Below are 19,157 nucleotides of genomic sequence, written 5' to 3' on the forward strand. Positions count from 1 at the left end.
GCTACTTGTTTCTGCAATCACATGTTTTGTGCATGCCATAAACAATTTATTAGTTCCCAGCAGGTGTCAAACCACCTCCTTACTGGATTTTTCTGCATAACATCAAAATCACTCCTCCTGCTTCGAAGTTTTAGCTTTTGAGAAATGATCAAATATTATGTTCTTTTTATAATTAATTATATAGAAATTGACAAATAGACTTCATCATTAACTATTGCCATATAATATTGCCATATTTGGATATTGATTTATGGAAATAAGATTACTGTCTGTTAATGTGTGGAAAAGAGAAATGTTTGAGAGACATTTCTCTCACTTACAAATGGTCTCTTCAGCTACTAGTTCCTTTTTTGCAGCTGAAAAGGTAGTGTCGTCATAAATACAGGCTCTACTTGGAAGGTTTTAGGGACTGATTGATGGGACATGCAATCACTGTGCCATGCATTTGGCAATCAATTTTTGTTTTGCCAATTATTTGACTCTAGGAAATTGTAGAAAAACGTAAACCTATCTACTAAAATTTTGTCATAATGGTTTTCTTTCAACAATTCATCCTAATGGGATGAAACATAGCTTTACTTAGTTAAGCTAAGAGTACACAGCATGATATATACTCTGCACTTTTCTATTAAAGATCAATTACCATGAACAATAGCTTAAAGTACCCTTAACGTGTGTGTGTGTGTGTGTGTGTGTGTGTGTGTGTGTTTGTGTTTGTGTGTGTGTGTGTGTGTGTGTGTGTGTCTGTCCGTGTCCGTCTGTCTGTGTAATATATGAAGTGAGGTGGATGATGTAAGAATTATCATGTCCAATCCATTAACAACAACTAGAAATACAACAATTTGGTGTTTTAAGGCAATGGTTTTAAAGCATTAGAGCTCAAAAATATATGAAGTCAGATTATTGGCACAATATATCTGTAGAACCAGACTTGTAGAACAATTGCAGGAATGGGGCAGCCCAGATCTTAATTTATTTCTGTCCTTGGAGAGGCAGGACAAGGACTTTTCCACGTGAAGCAAGTATGTTCCCTAGATTCCCATGTTATGGAGGACTTTATTGTGGACTTTCAGTTCGTGCTGGGATGCAGATATACTAGAAACATAATGTGGTCTCAGGGTCAATCTGCTCTTGTGACATGGTTTGCCCTCCTTTAAATGTGCTGTCCTGGGAGACTACCCAGTCTGCCTCTATGGCTGGCCTGGCTCTGCCAAAAATACAGACATGTTGTCTTACCTCCCCCAAATCACACACTTTAAAATCATTGCAGAAACATCATGTAAATGTAGAAGATAATCCAGTTAACAATTTCAATAATTTCAAGATCAGTGCTGTCCCATATCTATAGCCATTCATCACCCTAGTAAAAGAATTCCTGAGAAAACTGTCTCCTTGTACTTAAATTACCTAGTTGTATCAATTTTAACTTGCTCCTTCTATTCTGTAATATTTTAGCTGTGGCAGGAGAAAAGTACTTGTTATATCCTATCATGTTTGGTTGAACTAGGAAGAAATTCAGGTTTTACCTCCCAGATGGAGTTAGTGCAGAAACATTCTAAATATTCAATTGGTGTAACACTGTGTGTGTGTTTGTCTAATGAGGTTAAGAAGAGCACTTAGTTTATGATACTTCATTTTATATTTTATTCAGCATTAAGACCAATATCTTTCCATAATTAAGTGTATGTGTGTGAAAAGTTTGTTCCCAGTTAAAAGCGGAACACATATAACTTTCGATCAAGGCACATACAAGACTGGCCAAAGGGCGTTCAATGCACTTTGGTTTTCATTTGGGGAATAATAGTTATGGCAACAAAATGTCTTGGGTATTAAACATTAAATAGATCACAACTAAGTAGAAAGCCAGATCAAAGTATCTTCACTTGTGTGTTTGTTAATATTCGGATAACTGTGATAGCAATGGGCAATATTCTCAATGGCAGTTGAAATATGTATAGTATACATTTAATTGCATATATAGTATATGCTTTCATGACATTAGAAGAACTGCAGTTAGCAATTATAAACGTTCTCTTATAGAATGATGAATAAATTTAGGTTTGGACATTTATATGTTTAGGGTAGTCTTAGATTTTATTTTTCATAAAAATAAGAGCTGACCCTGCTTTTATGCATTTAGAACAGTAATATGTGCTTTATTCTTGTTTCATCTGCCCTACCTAGACAACAGCTATCTGCTGCAGTATCCTTTTACTTACAAATCTGGTTATAGCTAAGTAACTGGTATTGCCCACTACTTTTCACATTAGGTTTTTAGTTGTTTTATGTATTTCATATACCCAAGATTGTATTTTGATCAATTTCGCAGTCACTTCTGAACATTTTCAGTTTGCCAGGTTTAACCTTTTACGAATACCAAAGTGAAAATGGCCTGTGCTTATACTTACAAGGATCTCAAATGTATGCAAAGTCCTGATTGTTCAACACAGCAAGAAAATTCACTTTCACAGTCAACAAGTCATCTTACTCAGTAGAACACAAAAGTTAAATGGTCTGTAATTTCAATATTAGCAAGGAAAATACAGTACAAATTACTAAAAAATACTAAAATATAGAATTGTTTTCAGGCATCCTTGCTACATTAATCGCAGCAGTCACCTGAAATTTGAAACTTTTAATAAAAAGTTCTTAAATATAAATTATATGGCAAATGTACAATACATTGCTTATTCAGTCTTTTAATCCAGTGTTCTGCAGTAGGCCAGCAACCTTTTCAAGTTGCCATTCTTTGTGAGAAGGGAAAAAAGAAACCACCACAAGTCTTTAATTTCCTTTAGTATCATGAGTGTGAGTGATCTGAATCAGGTATACCACTGTCTCTGTAGCTTCTGTTACTGCTGCTTTCACTGTGGTTGTTTTTGTATAGATTCATCCCATTAGGTGGGAATATGGTATGTATTACAAATTCCTCCTTGGACACTTGTTCATTGTTCAGAGATATCATCTGAAAAGAAGTCTCCCTGATTTCTAAGATAGAATTGTCCTTCTTTGTTCCAGCTTCAGCATAATCATCTTTCCTCCTACGTCCTTTGCTGTACGTACAGTTTCTCGAGAACAAGGACCCATTCCTATGGACATACCAGCAGACTAAAGCCAGCAAAGCTATAGCTACTAGTGCCACTGCACCCCCTATGATGGCAGCCAAGGGCAAGCTAGAATTTTTGTATGGTTCTTTTTCTTGTTCGTGGTTTAGGGTGGTTGTAGGATTGTACATTTTAAGGGGTGCAGTTTCAGTCTCTATACAAACAGGGGTTTCATCAGACAGATAGATGTTACTGGTTTCCATGGGAACCATGCATACACGGTATGGTGAGTCTGGCTCAAGTGCTGTAAGCAAATAGTCATTCCGGTCTCCTGTAACAATGGTTTCAGTTATAGATCCAAAGGCAGGACTATGACCCATCTTGAGCCAGCTAAGTCTTAAAGCAGTCATGGGTAGTGCAACTTTCCAAGAAATATGAATAGTCTCGGTGCTTACAGCCTTTACAACAATGGTAATGATTTCCTGTACTGGGGTAGCGGTTGTTCTGTAGTTTTTATGTGGATTAGGAGTCTTCATTTCAGGTGATTTGGTCACAGAAACTGGCCAGTGTCCTTGCACAGGGTATAAAGTGTTTGGTACTGAAGCAGTAATTTGGATAGTGCTTACAATATCCTCATCTTTGCAATCAAATAGCTCTGAATTGAGGTCTTTGATAGCCATCCCACGAACTTTCTCTGGGGCTTGACACATCAGTCCACGTACATTAACTCTGAGAGGCAGCATTTGCAACCAGTCACGAACCCATTTCATTTTGCACCCGCAGTGCCAAGGGTTGTTGCGAAGAAACAATTGGGTTATATTGTCCAGGTCATCGAAGACACCCTGAGGTAAATTACTGAGATTATTATTGGACATATCTAGCCGATACAACTGTCGTAGGTACGCAAAAGCATTAGCTGATACATGATTTATATGGTTTTCTTGTAGATAAAGCTTTCTCAGATTTGTTCCTGGCAAATTTATTGGAGCTGCTGTAAGGGAATTACGGACCAATGAGAGTTCTGTTAAATTGACTAGATTCGTAAAGACTTTCTCGCCTAATCCATGATTGCTTAAGAGATTTCCATCTAAAACTAGACGTTTTAGATTTGTAAGGTCTTGAAGGGACAGCTCCGAAATTGTGGAAATGCGATTATCATCCAAGCGCAGTTCTTCTATTGTTTTAGGCAAGCCCCAGGGAATGGTGCTAAGGTGATTTCGGGAAAGAAAAAGAAGTCTAAGATAGATATTATCCCGGAATGCTCCATCTTCAATACTAACTGCAGAAACAGAGTTATCATCCAAATGTAATTCTTCCAGATAAGGAATTTGTGAAAGTGAATCATAAGTAATTGTCCTTATGTTATTTTCCTGCAAATGCAATTCTTTGACGTACTTTGGGAGGTTGGTAGGGAACTCATCCAAGCTGTTGTGGTATAAATAAATTCTCTCCACTTTGATCAAGGTTTTTAGCTCAGAAGGAATTCCAGCATTATTGATTTGATTGTTCTGAAGGTAAAGGGTTGTAGCGTCCTCTGGAATCCCAGTAGGAATTGATGTTAAGTCACGATCATTGCAGTAAATGAATCCTGCATCACAGCGGCATGCTGAAGGGCAGGACTTGGCACTGACAGAGTGAGGTGCCATTTTGAGCAAAAGCCCTATCTTTGTCCAAATTAGGATGAAATTCCAGGTTGCACTGATCATGGTCAAGTTGCAGTGAGGTTTGCCCAGAGACTAGTGTTTGGTTTTCAGCAATCTAGAGAAAAAAATCAGATTAATAGTAGAGTACAGTGAAGTATCACTTTGAAATGAAAACAACATATCTAACAGCATAGTCCTATGTATGTTTAATTGAAGATAAGTCATAGTGTGTTAAATGGGGATTGCTTGCTTATACATTATAGCTTGCTGTGCTGGCATAGGAACTTTTTTTTAAAAAAAGAAACTTCAGTAACCTTCTGCATGTACACAGTTCACCCCACAATCGTTTGAATTTGAGCAGTTGCCTTGTACTCATAAGATGCAGGCACAATGTTACCTAAATTCACTACTTTAGCACATTATGATACTGAAATTCATCTTTAAGTATTCAAACTCTCCTTAGACCACTGTTTTTTTCTGAAGTATGAAAACTGAGTGAATAATTAGACAGGACACACTGCATGGTAACTAATAATGAACAGTGATGAAATGTGTTCCCTGTCTTCAACTATTTCATTGGAAGTACAATAAAGGAGTTAAACCTAAGTGGAAGCTTAAATATAGAACAGATTTCTCTTCTGCCTCAAGTAGATGGCATAGTGACAAAATTTTCATTTTAAACAGAATTGTCAGCTTAGTAATACTAGAGACATGAAAGTTTGCACAAACCTCTTGAAACATGTGATATAATCAGTTATTTCAATATTGCTTGTATATTACTTCATGGGTTAGGGTGAAATCCTAACCTTGCATACTCAGGTAAATTCCAGGTAGGTGGGAAAAGGATTGCAGCCTTGGGATACTAATGATTTTCCTTAGTCATATAAAATAAAATAAGGTATGGAATATCTGTATTTTATATCATAAGGATTATTTTTTCTATTGACCTGTAAAATTAAAAAGAAACAAAACAAGTTTTTGAAACTATTTTGTTTTCCAGCAAAATGAACTGGTGTGCAATGAAAAACTTCTCTTGCTGTTGGAGCAATACCGGTTGTGGTAATTAGGAGGAGTAACTCATTAAACATACTATGTTTTAATACCTGATATTTGACAAGACTTTAAAGATGCATAGTTTCCTTCGCTTTGCCACTGCCTATTTAATTAATTTGTCATATCCACTAACCCATTTTAAAAAATATTTCTTTGGCAGTGCTTGCTTCTGTGTTGTTAACTTTTAGTTCTCTTTTATCTGTAGAATGTGATCATTGCAATGGTTTACTTTCGTGACCAGTGGATCTTAATTGTTCCACTTTCTAAAATAATATTTTGTTATGGAACCTACCTTATTTAAAGATGCGAGGGAACCTTTTGTGCTTGCTAGAATCCAGTTGGCATACGATTTTCTAGAAACCAAGTTGGCTTGGAGAAATTTATAGTTTAGTTCACGCAGCTGTATTTCCTTCACAGTACTTACTTAAATGATGCTTGTGAGTATAATATCTTTCCTGGTGAGCTCCACTATGTTCAATGAACATTCCAATAAAGTTTCATCATGGTAAATAAGCACATCAGGCTGTTGAAGATAAAAGCTTCAGTTTCTGTTACTCTGCAGGAATGAGACTTTGAAGAAGAGGGAAGAGGGTTCTCTCTCCTTTTACCCCCAAGTGTGTGTGAACAACTTCTTTAACAAAAAAATTCTCAAATGCTTAGAAGTTCTTTTCATAATGTTGTGGCTAGAGATGGTAACTTCAGCTCTGTGTGCTCAAAACAATTCGTGATGTTAAGGCTTGAATCATGATAGCTTCTTTTTTTCTGTCCACAATCATCCAACTATAAACTTTGAATGTTGATGTGTCCTGATAAATCCATGCCTGCTGGGCTACACCATTCACTTAGTGCTTGATCCGAATTTCCAGCTCAGCATATTTCCTCATTCTGTCTGAAAATGCCAGGTGCTCACTTCAGATGGTTTTTGTTTTAATTCACAGGCTTTTCTTGGGGAAACCAAAACATGCTAATACCAGTGACAGGGTTTCCTTTCTAAAATTTCATTCAGTTGGTGCCTGTAAAAGTAAGGAAAAAGCAAATTGTTATCCAAAAGTGATGATGAATTGCCTTGTGCAAACTTTTCTTGACTTAGCATTTCTACAATAATATAGCCTCATTATGGGAGTACTAATAGAGCAAAAATTTGAAGTTCTTGTATCAGATACACAGCTAAGTTCAGCATTGGAAGAAATTGGTCTCAACAAAACAGCAATGGAAGTCAGCTTTGATCAACGGACCAAAGAGAAACTGTTTTGCAAATGTGACACATGACTCTTTAGATTACAAATAGAGGCCTAGGTGCAGTGGATGGCATGCATACTACTGTTCATGGTCTTCTGCATTCAGGAAGCAAGACAGTTGCCGATAGTTTAAAATGTAAATCAGCAAAGGTATAATAACAATTTCTAATGCTCAGGTGTCTGTCTTAGTGACTGTAGTTCCGAATTTATTCTCCAGGAGGAGGTAGTTAATTACAGTGCTGAACATTTCTAAAGTGTACAGTTAGGTTGAAAATTGAATATAATATTGTATTAACTATATTTTGACAATACGAGGATCCTTTTGGACCAGTCCTGCAGACTGATGCATTGCCAGGCTAGATTGTTCTACACAAGCAAGAAGAATGCTATGTTGTAATGAAAAACGTCATTTAAATGGTTTTTATGTCTGCATGTGGGTAACCTTTCCTTCTCATCTGGAAATTTAAACCCAGCAAATATGACTGCAATTCTAAGAAGGGCAAGTAGCGTAGCTCAGTAGCTGAGCATATATTTTCTATGTGAAAAACCCTAAGTTCAGTCCCACTACCAGTGAATAGACCATGGGGTAAGGAACTTGTCGCCCATCAGCCCTAACCAGCAAGGCCAGTCAGTGGTCAGGGATTATTGGAGTGGTAATTCCTCACACGTTCCTCACCCGCAGTATAGATGATACTGAGGTAGATGGGCCATTGACCTAACTCTCTTTAAGAGGGGAGGAGGGGGTAGCAAGGCTTCCTATGTTAATAAGTACACGGAATACAGCAGGACTAAAAATGTGTGTGCATCCTTACGTTTGCCATGCACACTAAAATCTGCTTCACCTTTTACATTGAATCAGTTCTAATTAGAAATGAGTTTCTAAAGTACTCATTAGTACACACCAAAACATCTGTTAGACTATTGCTAGGTAATGTACACATTTCCAGTGTATGTGAAATAGTACAAATGTTCAGTTTCCTTTTTCTACCTTGTGCAACTCAGTCGTGTAAACACTGTCTTTCCTGTGCCACCATTGACTATTGGTACAGTGTAATTCCAGTCAAAGTATAATGCGACATTTGTTCAAAATTAATGTAAAGCGTTTCTGTTGTGATATGTAACATGGTTAAATATTTGGTGTTTACCTATGGATTTCAGAATGTAACAGTCATCATCATCAGTTCTTAAGAGATATGAATATATTAAAAATACGGTACTGAAACAAAATGAAATTTTCTGAAGTGATTAGTGATAAAAGACTTAAGACTGCATAGCACCATTACCTTGAAATGAAATGTAAAACAACAACTGAAGCCTGATAAATACCTTGGAAGACATCGCTCAATTAGCAAGTAGCCTTATTTGTTCAGCTGTCTAAATACTGAGGATACTATGAGGTTCTAAAGTTTATAATCTGTTTTTGAACTTCATAATCCACTTTGGTTAACCAGCAAAGGAGGAATTACTATAGGTTTTTTTATAGTAAGACTGAGTAATAGGAAAGTAGTTTCAAGTAACAGAGAATAATTTATTTAGCAGAAGACATATAATGTGTGTAGGAATTAAATGTTAAACTACCTAAGTGATTAATTAAAGATAGTGGATTTTAAGTAGTATTGTTCTTGGGAAATGGATATCAAACTTAAATTGCTTGTAGAGCATGTTTGGATACCTTACCTAGAGCAAAGAATGTACTTGTTTCTGGGAATAGAAAACTTTTATTTCACTTACCAAATGTTTCAAATGCATTCCCTTTTGGACTGTTTGATATTCAAGCCATCACTTATTGACCCTATTGTATTAGCAGCAATGTTGGATTAAAATGAAAGCACTAAAGCTCATTAAGTTCTTGGGTTTTTAAAATCCCTACTCTCAAAATTACATCAAAACAAAAGGATAAAATAAAGCAAGTTTCATTGGAGGGGAAAAAAGACTGTTTCAAAAATGTGGATTAAGCTTCCAGCCCCCCTACCCCTTCTTTCAGCCAGAAGGGAACAGTTTTCTTTAGTTTTTATTTAATTTGATATCTTGCACTTCGCTTTTATATTCCAAGCTAGTGCTGAAAACAATGTGTTTGCATAATAAAGGCAGCAATGATCTGTCTCTACAGAAGGGAATCCTGCTGCCTTGCTCAGCCTTCTCTTTTCTAGAGCTGTCCTTACATATTCCCTGACATCAAGTCATTATAGCTGAGTTTGCAGGATGAAAAGAGAAATGCCCCCCACTGTTCAGAGACACTGTGGCCAGGTTTTCACAACATCAAATTGTGAGCTTCATGGGCCCATGGTTTTGAAAGAGAACATTAATTTTGAACAAAACAAAAAGACAATGGAAGAAATCCTGGTGCACAAACATTTTTTTAAAAAACAGAAAGATGTACAGTACTAGTTTTTAACTCTACCATTTCTCAATATATTAGTACCATGCTTGAAAAACTGTGGTGATAAATTCCTGTGGTGCCCAATTTATTTGTTCAATCAGTTGGTAATTAAAACATTTAGCTATTCAGACCTGAGAAACTATAGTGTGTCAAAGGCAGCACTGCACAAAAGGACCCTTTTTACTCTAAATATTAAAGGTAACATAAATATATTTATAACCAAAACTCTGATTTTAGTACTTTATGCTACGATGTGGGTCAACTGCCTATCCTAAAACTTTAAAAAAGTAGTTAGAATATGTGAATTTGTGTCTTCATTTATGATACACTGATGTGAAAGGCTATGCTTTCATTCTAGCAACTATCCACAGCAGTGTTCTGAAGATTCAGATATATCTCTTTAGGCTATAAATGTCAACAGCGTGACAACCAGAATTAATTCAGCTTTGCTGTACAAAAGTGATTGTTCAGCGATTTTGGTTTTGCATAGCCATTTGATTTATTTCATAGTGCCCTCTGTGGATTGAAGAAAGTGTCTGCTCCTATATATAATGTGCTCAAGTGCGTTGAGATTATTGCTTTGGACTTCTATGAGCCATTCAAAAGCAGGGATATTTTCAATAAGCTTTGCTTGTTATAATGTTAATTTGGTTAAACATGACTCAGTTGTATTGAAAATGAAGTGTGCAACGTGTTTTCTTAGGTGTACTACTCAGGGTTGGTTAGTAGTGACAGCAAAATATTTTCTAAGCACCCTGTTTCATGAGCATGGGGACCCTCATCTTTTGTTTAAAGTTAGGCAAGCAGAAGAAGCTTAAAATATCCTTGTGATGGCTAAAGAATGTAAAGCTTTGTTGAGAAGTTGGGCTTCTGAGTCTCTACTTTCTTTTAGCGACATTTTCTTTGGCTTATGGAAATAACCATATTTAAGAATTGTTTCACATTGAAATAGCAAATCATTTCCAAGTGTTATTCGTTACATTAAGCACGATCACTGGAGTAAACAGTTTCCCCATAAGTTTTAAATTAAGGTTCTGTAAAACGAAACTAATGTGAGTTGGTATGATCACCTATCTTAGCCTTTCCCATGCTAAAGCTGGTAGTAAATTTGCATTTTTGTAGTATATATGAAGGCCACCATTATTTGCTGGCGAACATAAATATGATTATGCTTATTCCATGAAAATACAACTTAAAAAAAGTAACTCCCATTGAGAAGATATAGATGATCCCTAACTTTTAAATGTAAGAAGTGTAATGAGCTGCCCACCCCCTCCCGAAAAGCATGAACTCTTATTTGTTCATAAATTGCAGTAGGGAACAGTAAATAGCACTTTGCAATCCTGGCCCTAGCCATCCTCATTTGGCAGGAAGAGCCACTGATTTCAGTGGTGCTTGCTTGCACATCAGTAGGTTTAGGTATGCAGCCTTACAGTGTTGGCCTCTGCATTTTTACTCAGTAAGTAAGTCCCTCTGAGTTTAATGGTACTTAACTCCAAGTAACTGTATTTAGGATTGCAGTGTTTGTCAGCTGTAGCTTGTAGCTTACCTTTAGAAAGCTGCTAAACTCACCTAGTCACAATTAGAGAACAATTGCTTTGACTTGTTTAAAAATTTTGGACCAATCTTTGCTTTCATATATTTTACCAAAGTGGTACTTGGAGTAGGCCTTAACAAATTCTTGGCACACCTCAAGCTCAAGCACACCTCATACTTTAATATTTTTTGTCTTTCTTACTTTCTGATAGCTTATGTGTTGTTGGGTAGGAACTGCTTTTACACTTCCAAGTGATGTATTTTACTTTAATACTACTAGATTTATATTGAACTATTCTAATGCTGATATTTGAAAATAAATTACTGCCTTGTTTTGCTAACATCAGTTTTTAACATTGCAATGTATTTCTTGTCTGTTTACTTATGATTCTTAAGCACACTTAGATGTAAGCATATTCCACTGAAATCAGTTGAACATATTTCCATGTGATTGGGGTGTCATAAATATTAACTCACATCCTGATTCAACTGAAATAAACGTCAGGATTTGCACCTTCAACCCAGAGGAGAAATATGTATTGTTGGCACCTAATACACATTATATCTATATATAGCTTTTAAAAAATAACACAGAAAGTACACACTCATACTCTATCTTGCCTCTTTCAAATTCAGAAAACAAAAAAAAAATTACAAAAATACAAATAAAGATAAATACAGATATAGAAAAAGATTACTTTTTTTCCTTTAAGACAGGACTCTTTTCCCCCCCTCAAGGCTCAGATTTCTGTGACTTTAGTGTAGAAATTTTGCCCACTGGGGGGTAGCACACACTGCAAGAAATCTCTTTTCAGCGGCTGCAAGTCTGCCTTTCCCCTCCAATGCTGTTGTCCAGTTTCTCTGTTTTAATCACAAATGCTTCTGGAGAGAGAACACTGAAGGATTCTAAGGGGGTGGGGTGCAAAAAGCATTTACAATACTTCTAATGGCAATATTAATATTAAATTCATATGCCCAGGAGAATGAGCTCTAAAACTTAATATCATTTGAAGTTTTCTTCAGTAATGTAAATCCGGTTTGATGCTAGGAAGGTGGCCATAGCTACTTAAAGGAAAAGACATAGAGCTGGGGGGAAAACTTTGAGTGGAAGGTAATTATAATGGTAAATAATTCTGGAAATTTGAACAGTCACTGGGAGAGAATTGGATGTCAGACTAAAATTCTAATCCTAGGAATCTTGTGCACTTAAATCTAGTATATTAAATGTCATAAATTATGTTTCTTTACCTCGCTAGACATAGGTAAATAAACATTAACAATAAAAATACAGTGCAGCCAGGCTTCAGTGGCACAAACTGTAGCTTTCCCTCAAACTCTTCAGTTTTAATCCAGATAATAAATTTGTAAAAGCTTCCTGTATATAAGAAGTAGTATTATAAACATAGCTTGAACTTCTTATTGCTTGGAGAGTATAGTCTCCCATAGGAAACAGAGCAAGTGATAATAATCTTCCAAAGCCTGACAGACCCTAAATTTCAATTAAACTTTCCCCAACTTGTTTCACTTGATAGGAAAGAACTGTAATTGACTATAAAATAATAGCTTGTGAATGCCTCATCCTCAACACTACCTAGCGTGATCCCATTGTGGAAGTAATTTTAATTGTCCAGTGATTTCACATTTTATAGGAACAAGTTGGTGTAAGTAAGGCTTCAGCTTATACATGGCAGTCCCTTTCTATAAACTCTTTTTAAAAAGTAGATAATTAATCTCTACCTCTACCCCTCTCTCCCTCCCTCCCTCCCTCCCTCTCTCTCTCTCTCTCTCTCTCTAGCAAATGCCCACTGATTGTAGTATTCATTTAGTTCTGTGCATAACCGTGAATTGTCTTTGCATTACTTCCTCCAACTTTGTGACTGTAGTGATTCCTGCAGTTTCAAAGTTACAGCTTAAATAAATCATGTAATTCACTTCTTAAATTGCTTACTGAATTTTAGGTTTTGAAACTGAAAAAAGAAAGATAAATTACATGGAAAGCATGAAGCTTTGTTAAGTGGACCGTGCTTTCTATAGGTTTTTAATACATTTTCCATAATACTTTTGTAAACCACAGCTCTTGGGCAGATCCAAGCAAAGACTGCAGAAGAAAAATAAACTAAAATAGCAATTTACATGCACATGCAACAGTCACAGTGTAAAATGATACTCCTTTAATTTTGTTCATTAGGCCTTGTTTAACAACTTTTTAATAGTTAATTGTATATCAAAAGGGATATAGGCTGATATGTTATGGATGCTAACTTAACCAACCAACATGGATAATTTTACAGTTTCTGTTAGGAATTAGGGTTATGCAGCTATGATAGGTTTTGCTTACCTTGATCCTTTTTGAGACAGGCCTGTTGCATTCTTAAACTATTTGAAACCATTTTGTTTCACATGCATACCCTAGAGTTTCCTTGTAAATATCAATTGCAGTGTTTCACTTATGCTGTAGTTAAAAAAAAATACATGGCTGCAGACAGGCTTAAAATATGGAGGCAGCATGAGCTTAACATGTGGAGACAATAGATTTTCAGAGGACTATGATATTCTAAAAACTTCATGTTTGATATAGCCACAAATGATTCTTTTAAAAATTCAATATGGCAATTTCTGTCCCACTGTTTGCATGAGCCTCTGTTCAAAAGCTTAGGTCTGTTAATTTGTCTGACTAGATTTATTGGCTTATTATGCACGTCACATACTGTATTTGATCAGGCAATGGCTTTTGCAATACATTAAGGAAAGAATATCATAGTGAGTGTGAGTGGTGGGCTTACGTGCTAAATTGTATCAAGCAATATATGGCTTTAGGATTACGGATTTGGGAAACAGTAATGCAGGCTTTAAAACCTAGGTGTAGCTGTTTACCCTTTCCCAAAGTTTTTAAAATTCCTCCAAGCAGACGAAGACATTTGCTCCTGGACAGAGCACTCATTTTCTGTGATGAATTTTTGATTATCTCTTTCCATAGCTGTGAAACTAGTATTGAGAGAACACGCCACATATACAGCATTGGCCACATTGGAAAACATGCAGCTTGAATTTTGGTGTGCTCTGTAGCACTTAGTTAAAACACATTTGTAAAGTCTTCCATTTGATGATTTAGACTGGAACGCTTGTAAAGAGCTAGACTGAACAATTGTTTCCAACCATCAGACACGTAGCCCCCCTCACCCCACCCTGTAAAAAACCTTGAATTATATACAGTTGCAAGTCCTACTTTTGCTTAACATTGTAGTTTAAAAGCAGTTTTCTTCAATCTCCCTTCCAACTCCTCCTGCTATGCTGAATTTTATAATGCCTGGGTGGGAAAAATCAAACTTGAGTGCAAATTAGAAGGAATTACTTACCAGTAGGATGAAGTAGAAAATTTATATCTATAAAGAAATTCCATTTATAACTGCACAATAGCAATAATTCCAGTAATGGTTATAAAACCCTCAGTTTCAGATTCCACAGACAAAAAGAAGCAGCAGCAACAGCAGCAGCAGCTATTGTATGAGCTCTCGCTATGTCAAATCACTTCTCCCTCACTGAGAAGGAGTGAGGGGGGAAGCATTCCAGTTACGTGCACACAGCCCACCTCCGAAGTCTGAAGTTAAAGCTTTCACCTAACAGTGGTTGAATAAAGAGGTGATGTCATAAATGGGCAGGTCTTTGGCTCTGCTTCAGTCAGGCAACTGGATAAGCAGGCTGTCAAAAGATTACATTACAGACACCAGAGGGCGCCGGAGAAGGAAAATCCAGGATTGCATGCCAAAACCAGAGCTGTGCTATATTACAGTTCACCAGCTTTAGATACGTGCCAAAAACATTTCAGTCATCTCCAAATCGAGTATTTTTTTCCGTCAGCATGCAGATATGCAGCTTTAATACATTTGTGCAACTTTTACAGTTTTCACTCAAAATAGTTGGGAATTGCCACAGGGAAATGTATTGACAATACATTCATTAATTGATCCTCACATGGACCTAGCTAATGCTTTAAGTTAAAAGTTGGAGGACCAACCATAATTAAACTGCTATTAGAGGGTCCTCAGCAAAAACTTTTAAATAACTCCTCTGGTGAGAATCCCATTTTGGAGACATTTTTAACGAAAAAACAAATGTGTTATTTTAATGCTCATAATGGTAAGGCTTGACAATTTAGAAGTGTTAATATTCAGTATTTACCTTCAACTGTAGCAAAGGGGTGGAGTTTCTTGCAAGGCTGTTTTGTTTTTGTTCTTATTATATAAAAAAAGTATAAAACTGCCTCAGAGATTATTGGGAGAAAGTTAGTTTTAGGAATTGTGAATCAGTAATTTTAATTCTATTTCCTGGTAATAAGATGTGTGTCAGTGTTACACATAGCTTATTTGGGTGGTGGCAGGCATCAGTACTATATGCTTACACCCTAGAAGCCAGTGCTGTTCCTTGGAATGAGGAGACTGCAGATTACAAATTGTGTGTTAGGAAACTGGGGGTGGAGGGAGATAAACAATTGCAGATACTCATGTCTGTTATCTCATTTATTTATTTGTGCTATCTCACAAGCATATTTGAATATACTTGGTATCTTACATTGCAATTTAGCTGTCTTTCACTAGTTGTTTATTAACTGGAGTTTGGTTCCTGCAATTGGCATTTCCCAATGTCTATGTTTCCTTCCAGTATATGAGTTGCCTCTGAATCCATTCAGTTGTAGACTATGTCAAGCATTTAGTTGCATTTTCTTCATTAGATCCATTTTCTTTATCTCTGTACTTCTGTGGTAGAGCAAGCACAGTGTGCTCAACAACGAGACTGGATGCTATCAGATTGACCTTTCTGGGGTGCAATCCAGGCCATTGTGTATGGAAGTCCTGGGCTGCCCAGATGACACAACCTGCCTCTTGGCCTCACTCGTGGTCCAAAGGAAAGCAATACATTTGGCACCAGCTTGGAGTTGCTGGAAGGAGGCATACAAAACACCACCCTCCCACCTTAAGGGCTCTACTTGTGATTTGTGTAGGGTTTACTCCTTAGCCTTTTCTTCCAAAGATGTCCCACACAGTAAGCACATAAGAACTCTGTGCCGATCTCCTTTGTTAATTGATTGCACTTTTTGTTGAGATCTGAAGACAGAAAGGCCAAGCTTAATTAAGTTCACAAGAGATCTAGTCATTTAAAGCTCCATGGCTATGGAAATCATTAGGAATCTAAGAAACTGGGGGATAAAAAAGGTGGAAACATTTAACCCTTGTCTTTTCTAGAGTGTCATTATACATTTGCTTAAAGGAGCAGACAGATTACATGTCTGTGTTTTGGATTAATGGAAGTTCAGTGCAGAATATTGTTCAGTAGTTGTTTGAGGCATTTATTTGTTCTGCAAAAACCTTCCTCCCCCCCTTTTTTTTAAAATCTCTGAAGTTTAGTCCACTGAAATCAACATGTTGTAGTAGTGCATGTTATACCTCTACATGTAGCAGTGGAAAGTTCATAAAAGATATGTAGAATGCACATTCAGCTATCTTAGTCTGTGAAGCTTAGCCAAGTGCTTAATGCATCAGCTAGAAACTGTAACAAATCTTCTTGAACAATTCCAAAGGGCCCTAGAGAAATAATTAGATTTTACCAGGTCACAACTGCCACAGAATACTAAAAGGTTTTTGAAAATGCTACATCAGATTCCCCTTGTGTTGCCTTTACTATTTAGACTCCATAGGTGCCTGCTGTTCATCTGTGTGCTGAAAGGTGGGTTATTTGCCAGAACAAGGTGTAGGTTGAGGATATGGCTATTACTAAAACAAAGTGTTATATCACTTGTTCCACTGCATAATGTAGTGTAAGGACAGTGTGTGCTAGAAAAGCAACAAATTTCTCTATCCAATTAAAAAGTAACAAAAAGGGTTGTGGATAGGATTTTGTTTACTGAACACTGCAGGAGATATTGGTTGCCACAAAAAATGGAGTTAGTTGTTGTAAGTGACATATATTGATATTTAATGTTAGTAGATAATGATTTCCCTGGTGACAGATTGGTGTATGAATCAGAACTGTTGTTTGATTAGCCGAATGGATTTCTAACTATAAGACTTCGGTAGTTGTAGTACAACTATTTTTCTTTTGTGATCCAAATGATACTAGTATGTTATCTATAATACACTGTTTAATAAATAAACAAAGTCAAACCCTGTTTGCCATGACTCCACCATGTTGACATGGGGTGGGGGGTCATATGTATCATGAAGAAAATTCATGATGCTTTCTGTCAGTCTTCTACTACTCCATACTACAGGTAGTCCTTAACCATGATATGGTGTAAAGTACCATGTAATTTAGTGAAAATCTGTGGTTTTATTCTTATAATTTTTTTTGGGGGGGGGGTCAAATCTATACCTGTTGGGATAAGAACAAAAAAATGATATATGTAATGTGATAGGCGTTAAATTGAACCTGCCTAATGCTGTTAAAATATCATGTCTAGAAGTGCTTTTGATGCACCCATGAGAAAGGAATATAGAGGGTGAAAAAGCAATAGTTCATCTGTTTTCATAAAACACAAATTATTTATTTCCGTAACTTGACTGCATTCTTCTTTCTTCAATTCATAATGATACAGCAATCGCATCTCAAATCAGAAATCCAATCCAGAGATCATTCTTTATTATAATAATACTAATGGTGGTATAGACACCCACGATCAGATGGGATCAGATGGAAGTTATTTATGAAGTGACCATGGATGTAATTAGGCCAACTTCAACCATGCCCATATACTGGACCAGGCATCCCCAAACTCGGCCCTCCAGATGTTTTGGGACTACAATTCCCATCATCCCTGACCACTGGTCCTGTTAGCTATGGATGATGGGAGTTGTAGTCCCAAAACATCTGGAGGCCGAGTTTGGGGGTGCCTGTACTGGACCATCACCACCAAAAAAAGGTTGTACTGGAATGGTTGAAGTTACCCCTGCACCAATGGAATATTTATTTTATTTATATTCCACATTTCCTCAAAGGAGCTTGTGGTGATGTACCCGGTTCACCCAAGTGAGGATCTGAACCCTTTTTTCTCCCAGGTCTTAGTCCAACAATCTTAACTGCTACAGCACATGTTAATGTATAAGGATTTATGCATGCAGAGAAAAAGGACAAGAAAGGGTTAATTTCAATGTGCTGTTTAATTTGGGTGTGTTTGGTCCTGCAACTGCAGCTTGTTAAATATGTGAGAATGACTCAGCACAAGCTACAGGTTTTTTAAAGGTTCAGATTATGTATTTATTTCATTTATATCCCACCTTTTCTCCAGGGAACTTAAGGTGGCATACATGCTTCTCTCCCTGTCCCCCATTTGATCCCACAACAACCCTGTGAGCTAGGTAGGGCTGAGAGGCAATGACTGGCCCAAGGTCACCCAATGAGCTTCATGGCCAAGTGGGAATTTGAACCCTGGTCTCCCAAGTCCTAGTCCAGCACTCTTAACCACAATAGTACACTGGCTCTCAGTATAAATTCTGTTGCATTTAAGGCAAGTTTGCTCTTGGCTCCCGCCCTTGGCCAGAGCATAATCTATGCTGCTGGGAAGACTGTATCTACAGCTGTATGTAACTGAAACTGTATTATACTGTCAGTAAAGCAACTGACTCTTCCTATAATGGGTGTTTCTCTGTTATTTTGGCACACTCCGCTGGCATTAGGATGGGCACTCTGCGCATGCCCCAACACTAAAGCACACCAATACAGTTTTACTTCCATGTCACCTTCCTGTATATTTTTTAGTTTTATTGGGCTACGGCTCCAAATTTATGTACACTTATTAATCCAGAATAGGGTGGTTTTTTCCCTCATCAGAGATTGTTCTTCTTACTTCAGATGACACCAAACCTTCTGAAGTACAGAGCCTTATGCCAGGTAAGGCCACATGATAGAATTGCAACATCTGTTTCAGTCTTTTAAAGGTCAAGTGAGGCAGCCAAGATTGAGCACTTAGTGTACCACTGGAAAGAGTTTTGCAACACTGTCATGGCTGTGCATGCAACTCCTCCAGTCTGAACCATCATAGCATTGTTGCATCCATTACTCTGATTGCAGTTCGGCATTCTTTTTCCCTGATAAAAAAAGGAACACTGCCACTTTAACATGGAAGCTTTGCCTGTTCTTCAAAGGCTTGGAGATTTAGGTGTGTTGGACTGCTTCTTCTGGTCTAGGAAAAGAACCTTTTGAAAGGGCAGGGAACAGTAAATGTGACAAATGTGTCTACACATCTACAATCAATAGCTTCTTTGTCAGGGAA

General features: G+C 37.0%; 2 protein-coding genes and 1 long non-coding RNA gene across 7 annotated transcripts in view; 1 reads left to right on the forward strand and 2 right to left on the reverse strand.

The window, feature by feature from the left end:
* Positions 1 to 19,157, forward strand: part of MACROD2 (mono-ADP ribosylhydrolase 2) — a 978,088-nt gene that overhangs the window by 58,590 nt on the left and 900,341 nt on the right. The gene's annotated exons all lie outside the window — the stretch shown is intronic.
* The window catches only part of LOC308473728, a 60,787-nt gene that overhangs the window by 2,501 nt on the left and 39,129 nt on the right, over positions 1 to 19,157 (reverse strand). The window lies entirely within an intron of this gene.
* On the reverse strand, positions 714 to 14,513 carry FLRT3 (fibronectin leucine rich transmembrane protein 3). Of its 2 annotated transcripts, none has more exons than XM_080999134.1 (3): positions 14,251 to 14,513; positions 6,165 to 6,753; positions 714 to 4,802 (listed from the first exon to the last, which is right to left on the reverse strand). In XM_080999134.1, the coding sequence occupies exon 3, from the start codon at positions 4,748 to 4,750 to the stop codon at positions 2,801 to 2,803; it is 1,950 nt and encodes a 649-aa protein (XP_080855260.1). In that variant the 5' UTR covers positions 4,751 to 4,802; positions 6,165 to 6,753; positions 14,251 to 14,513; the 3' UTR covers positions 714 to 2,800. The 2 variants fall into 2 exon arrangements, with proteins under 2 accessions (XP_080855260.1, XP_080855259.1); XM_080999133.1 differs by having other exon boundaries at positions 6,033 to 6,753; positions 14,251 to 14,512.

The sequence above is a fragment of the Podarcis pityusensis genome, assembly GCF_964106645.2.
Source record: "Podarcis pityusensis genome assembly, chromosome: 3".
Lineage (NCBI taxonomy): Eukaryota > Metazoa > Chordata > Lepidosauria > Squamata > Lacertidae > Podarcis > Podarcis pityusensis.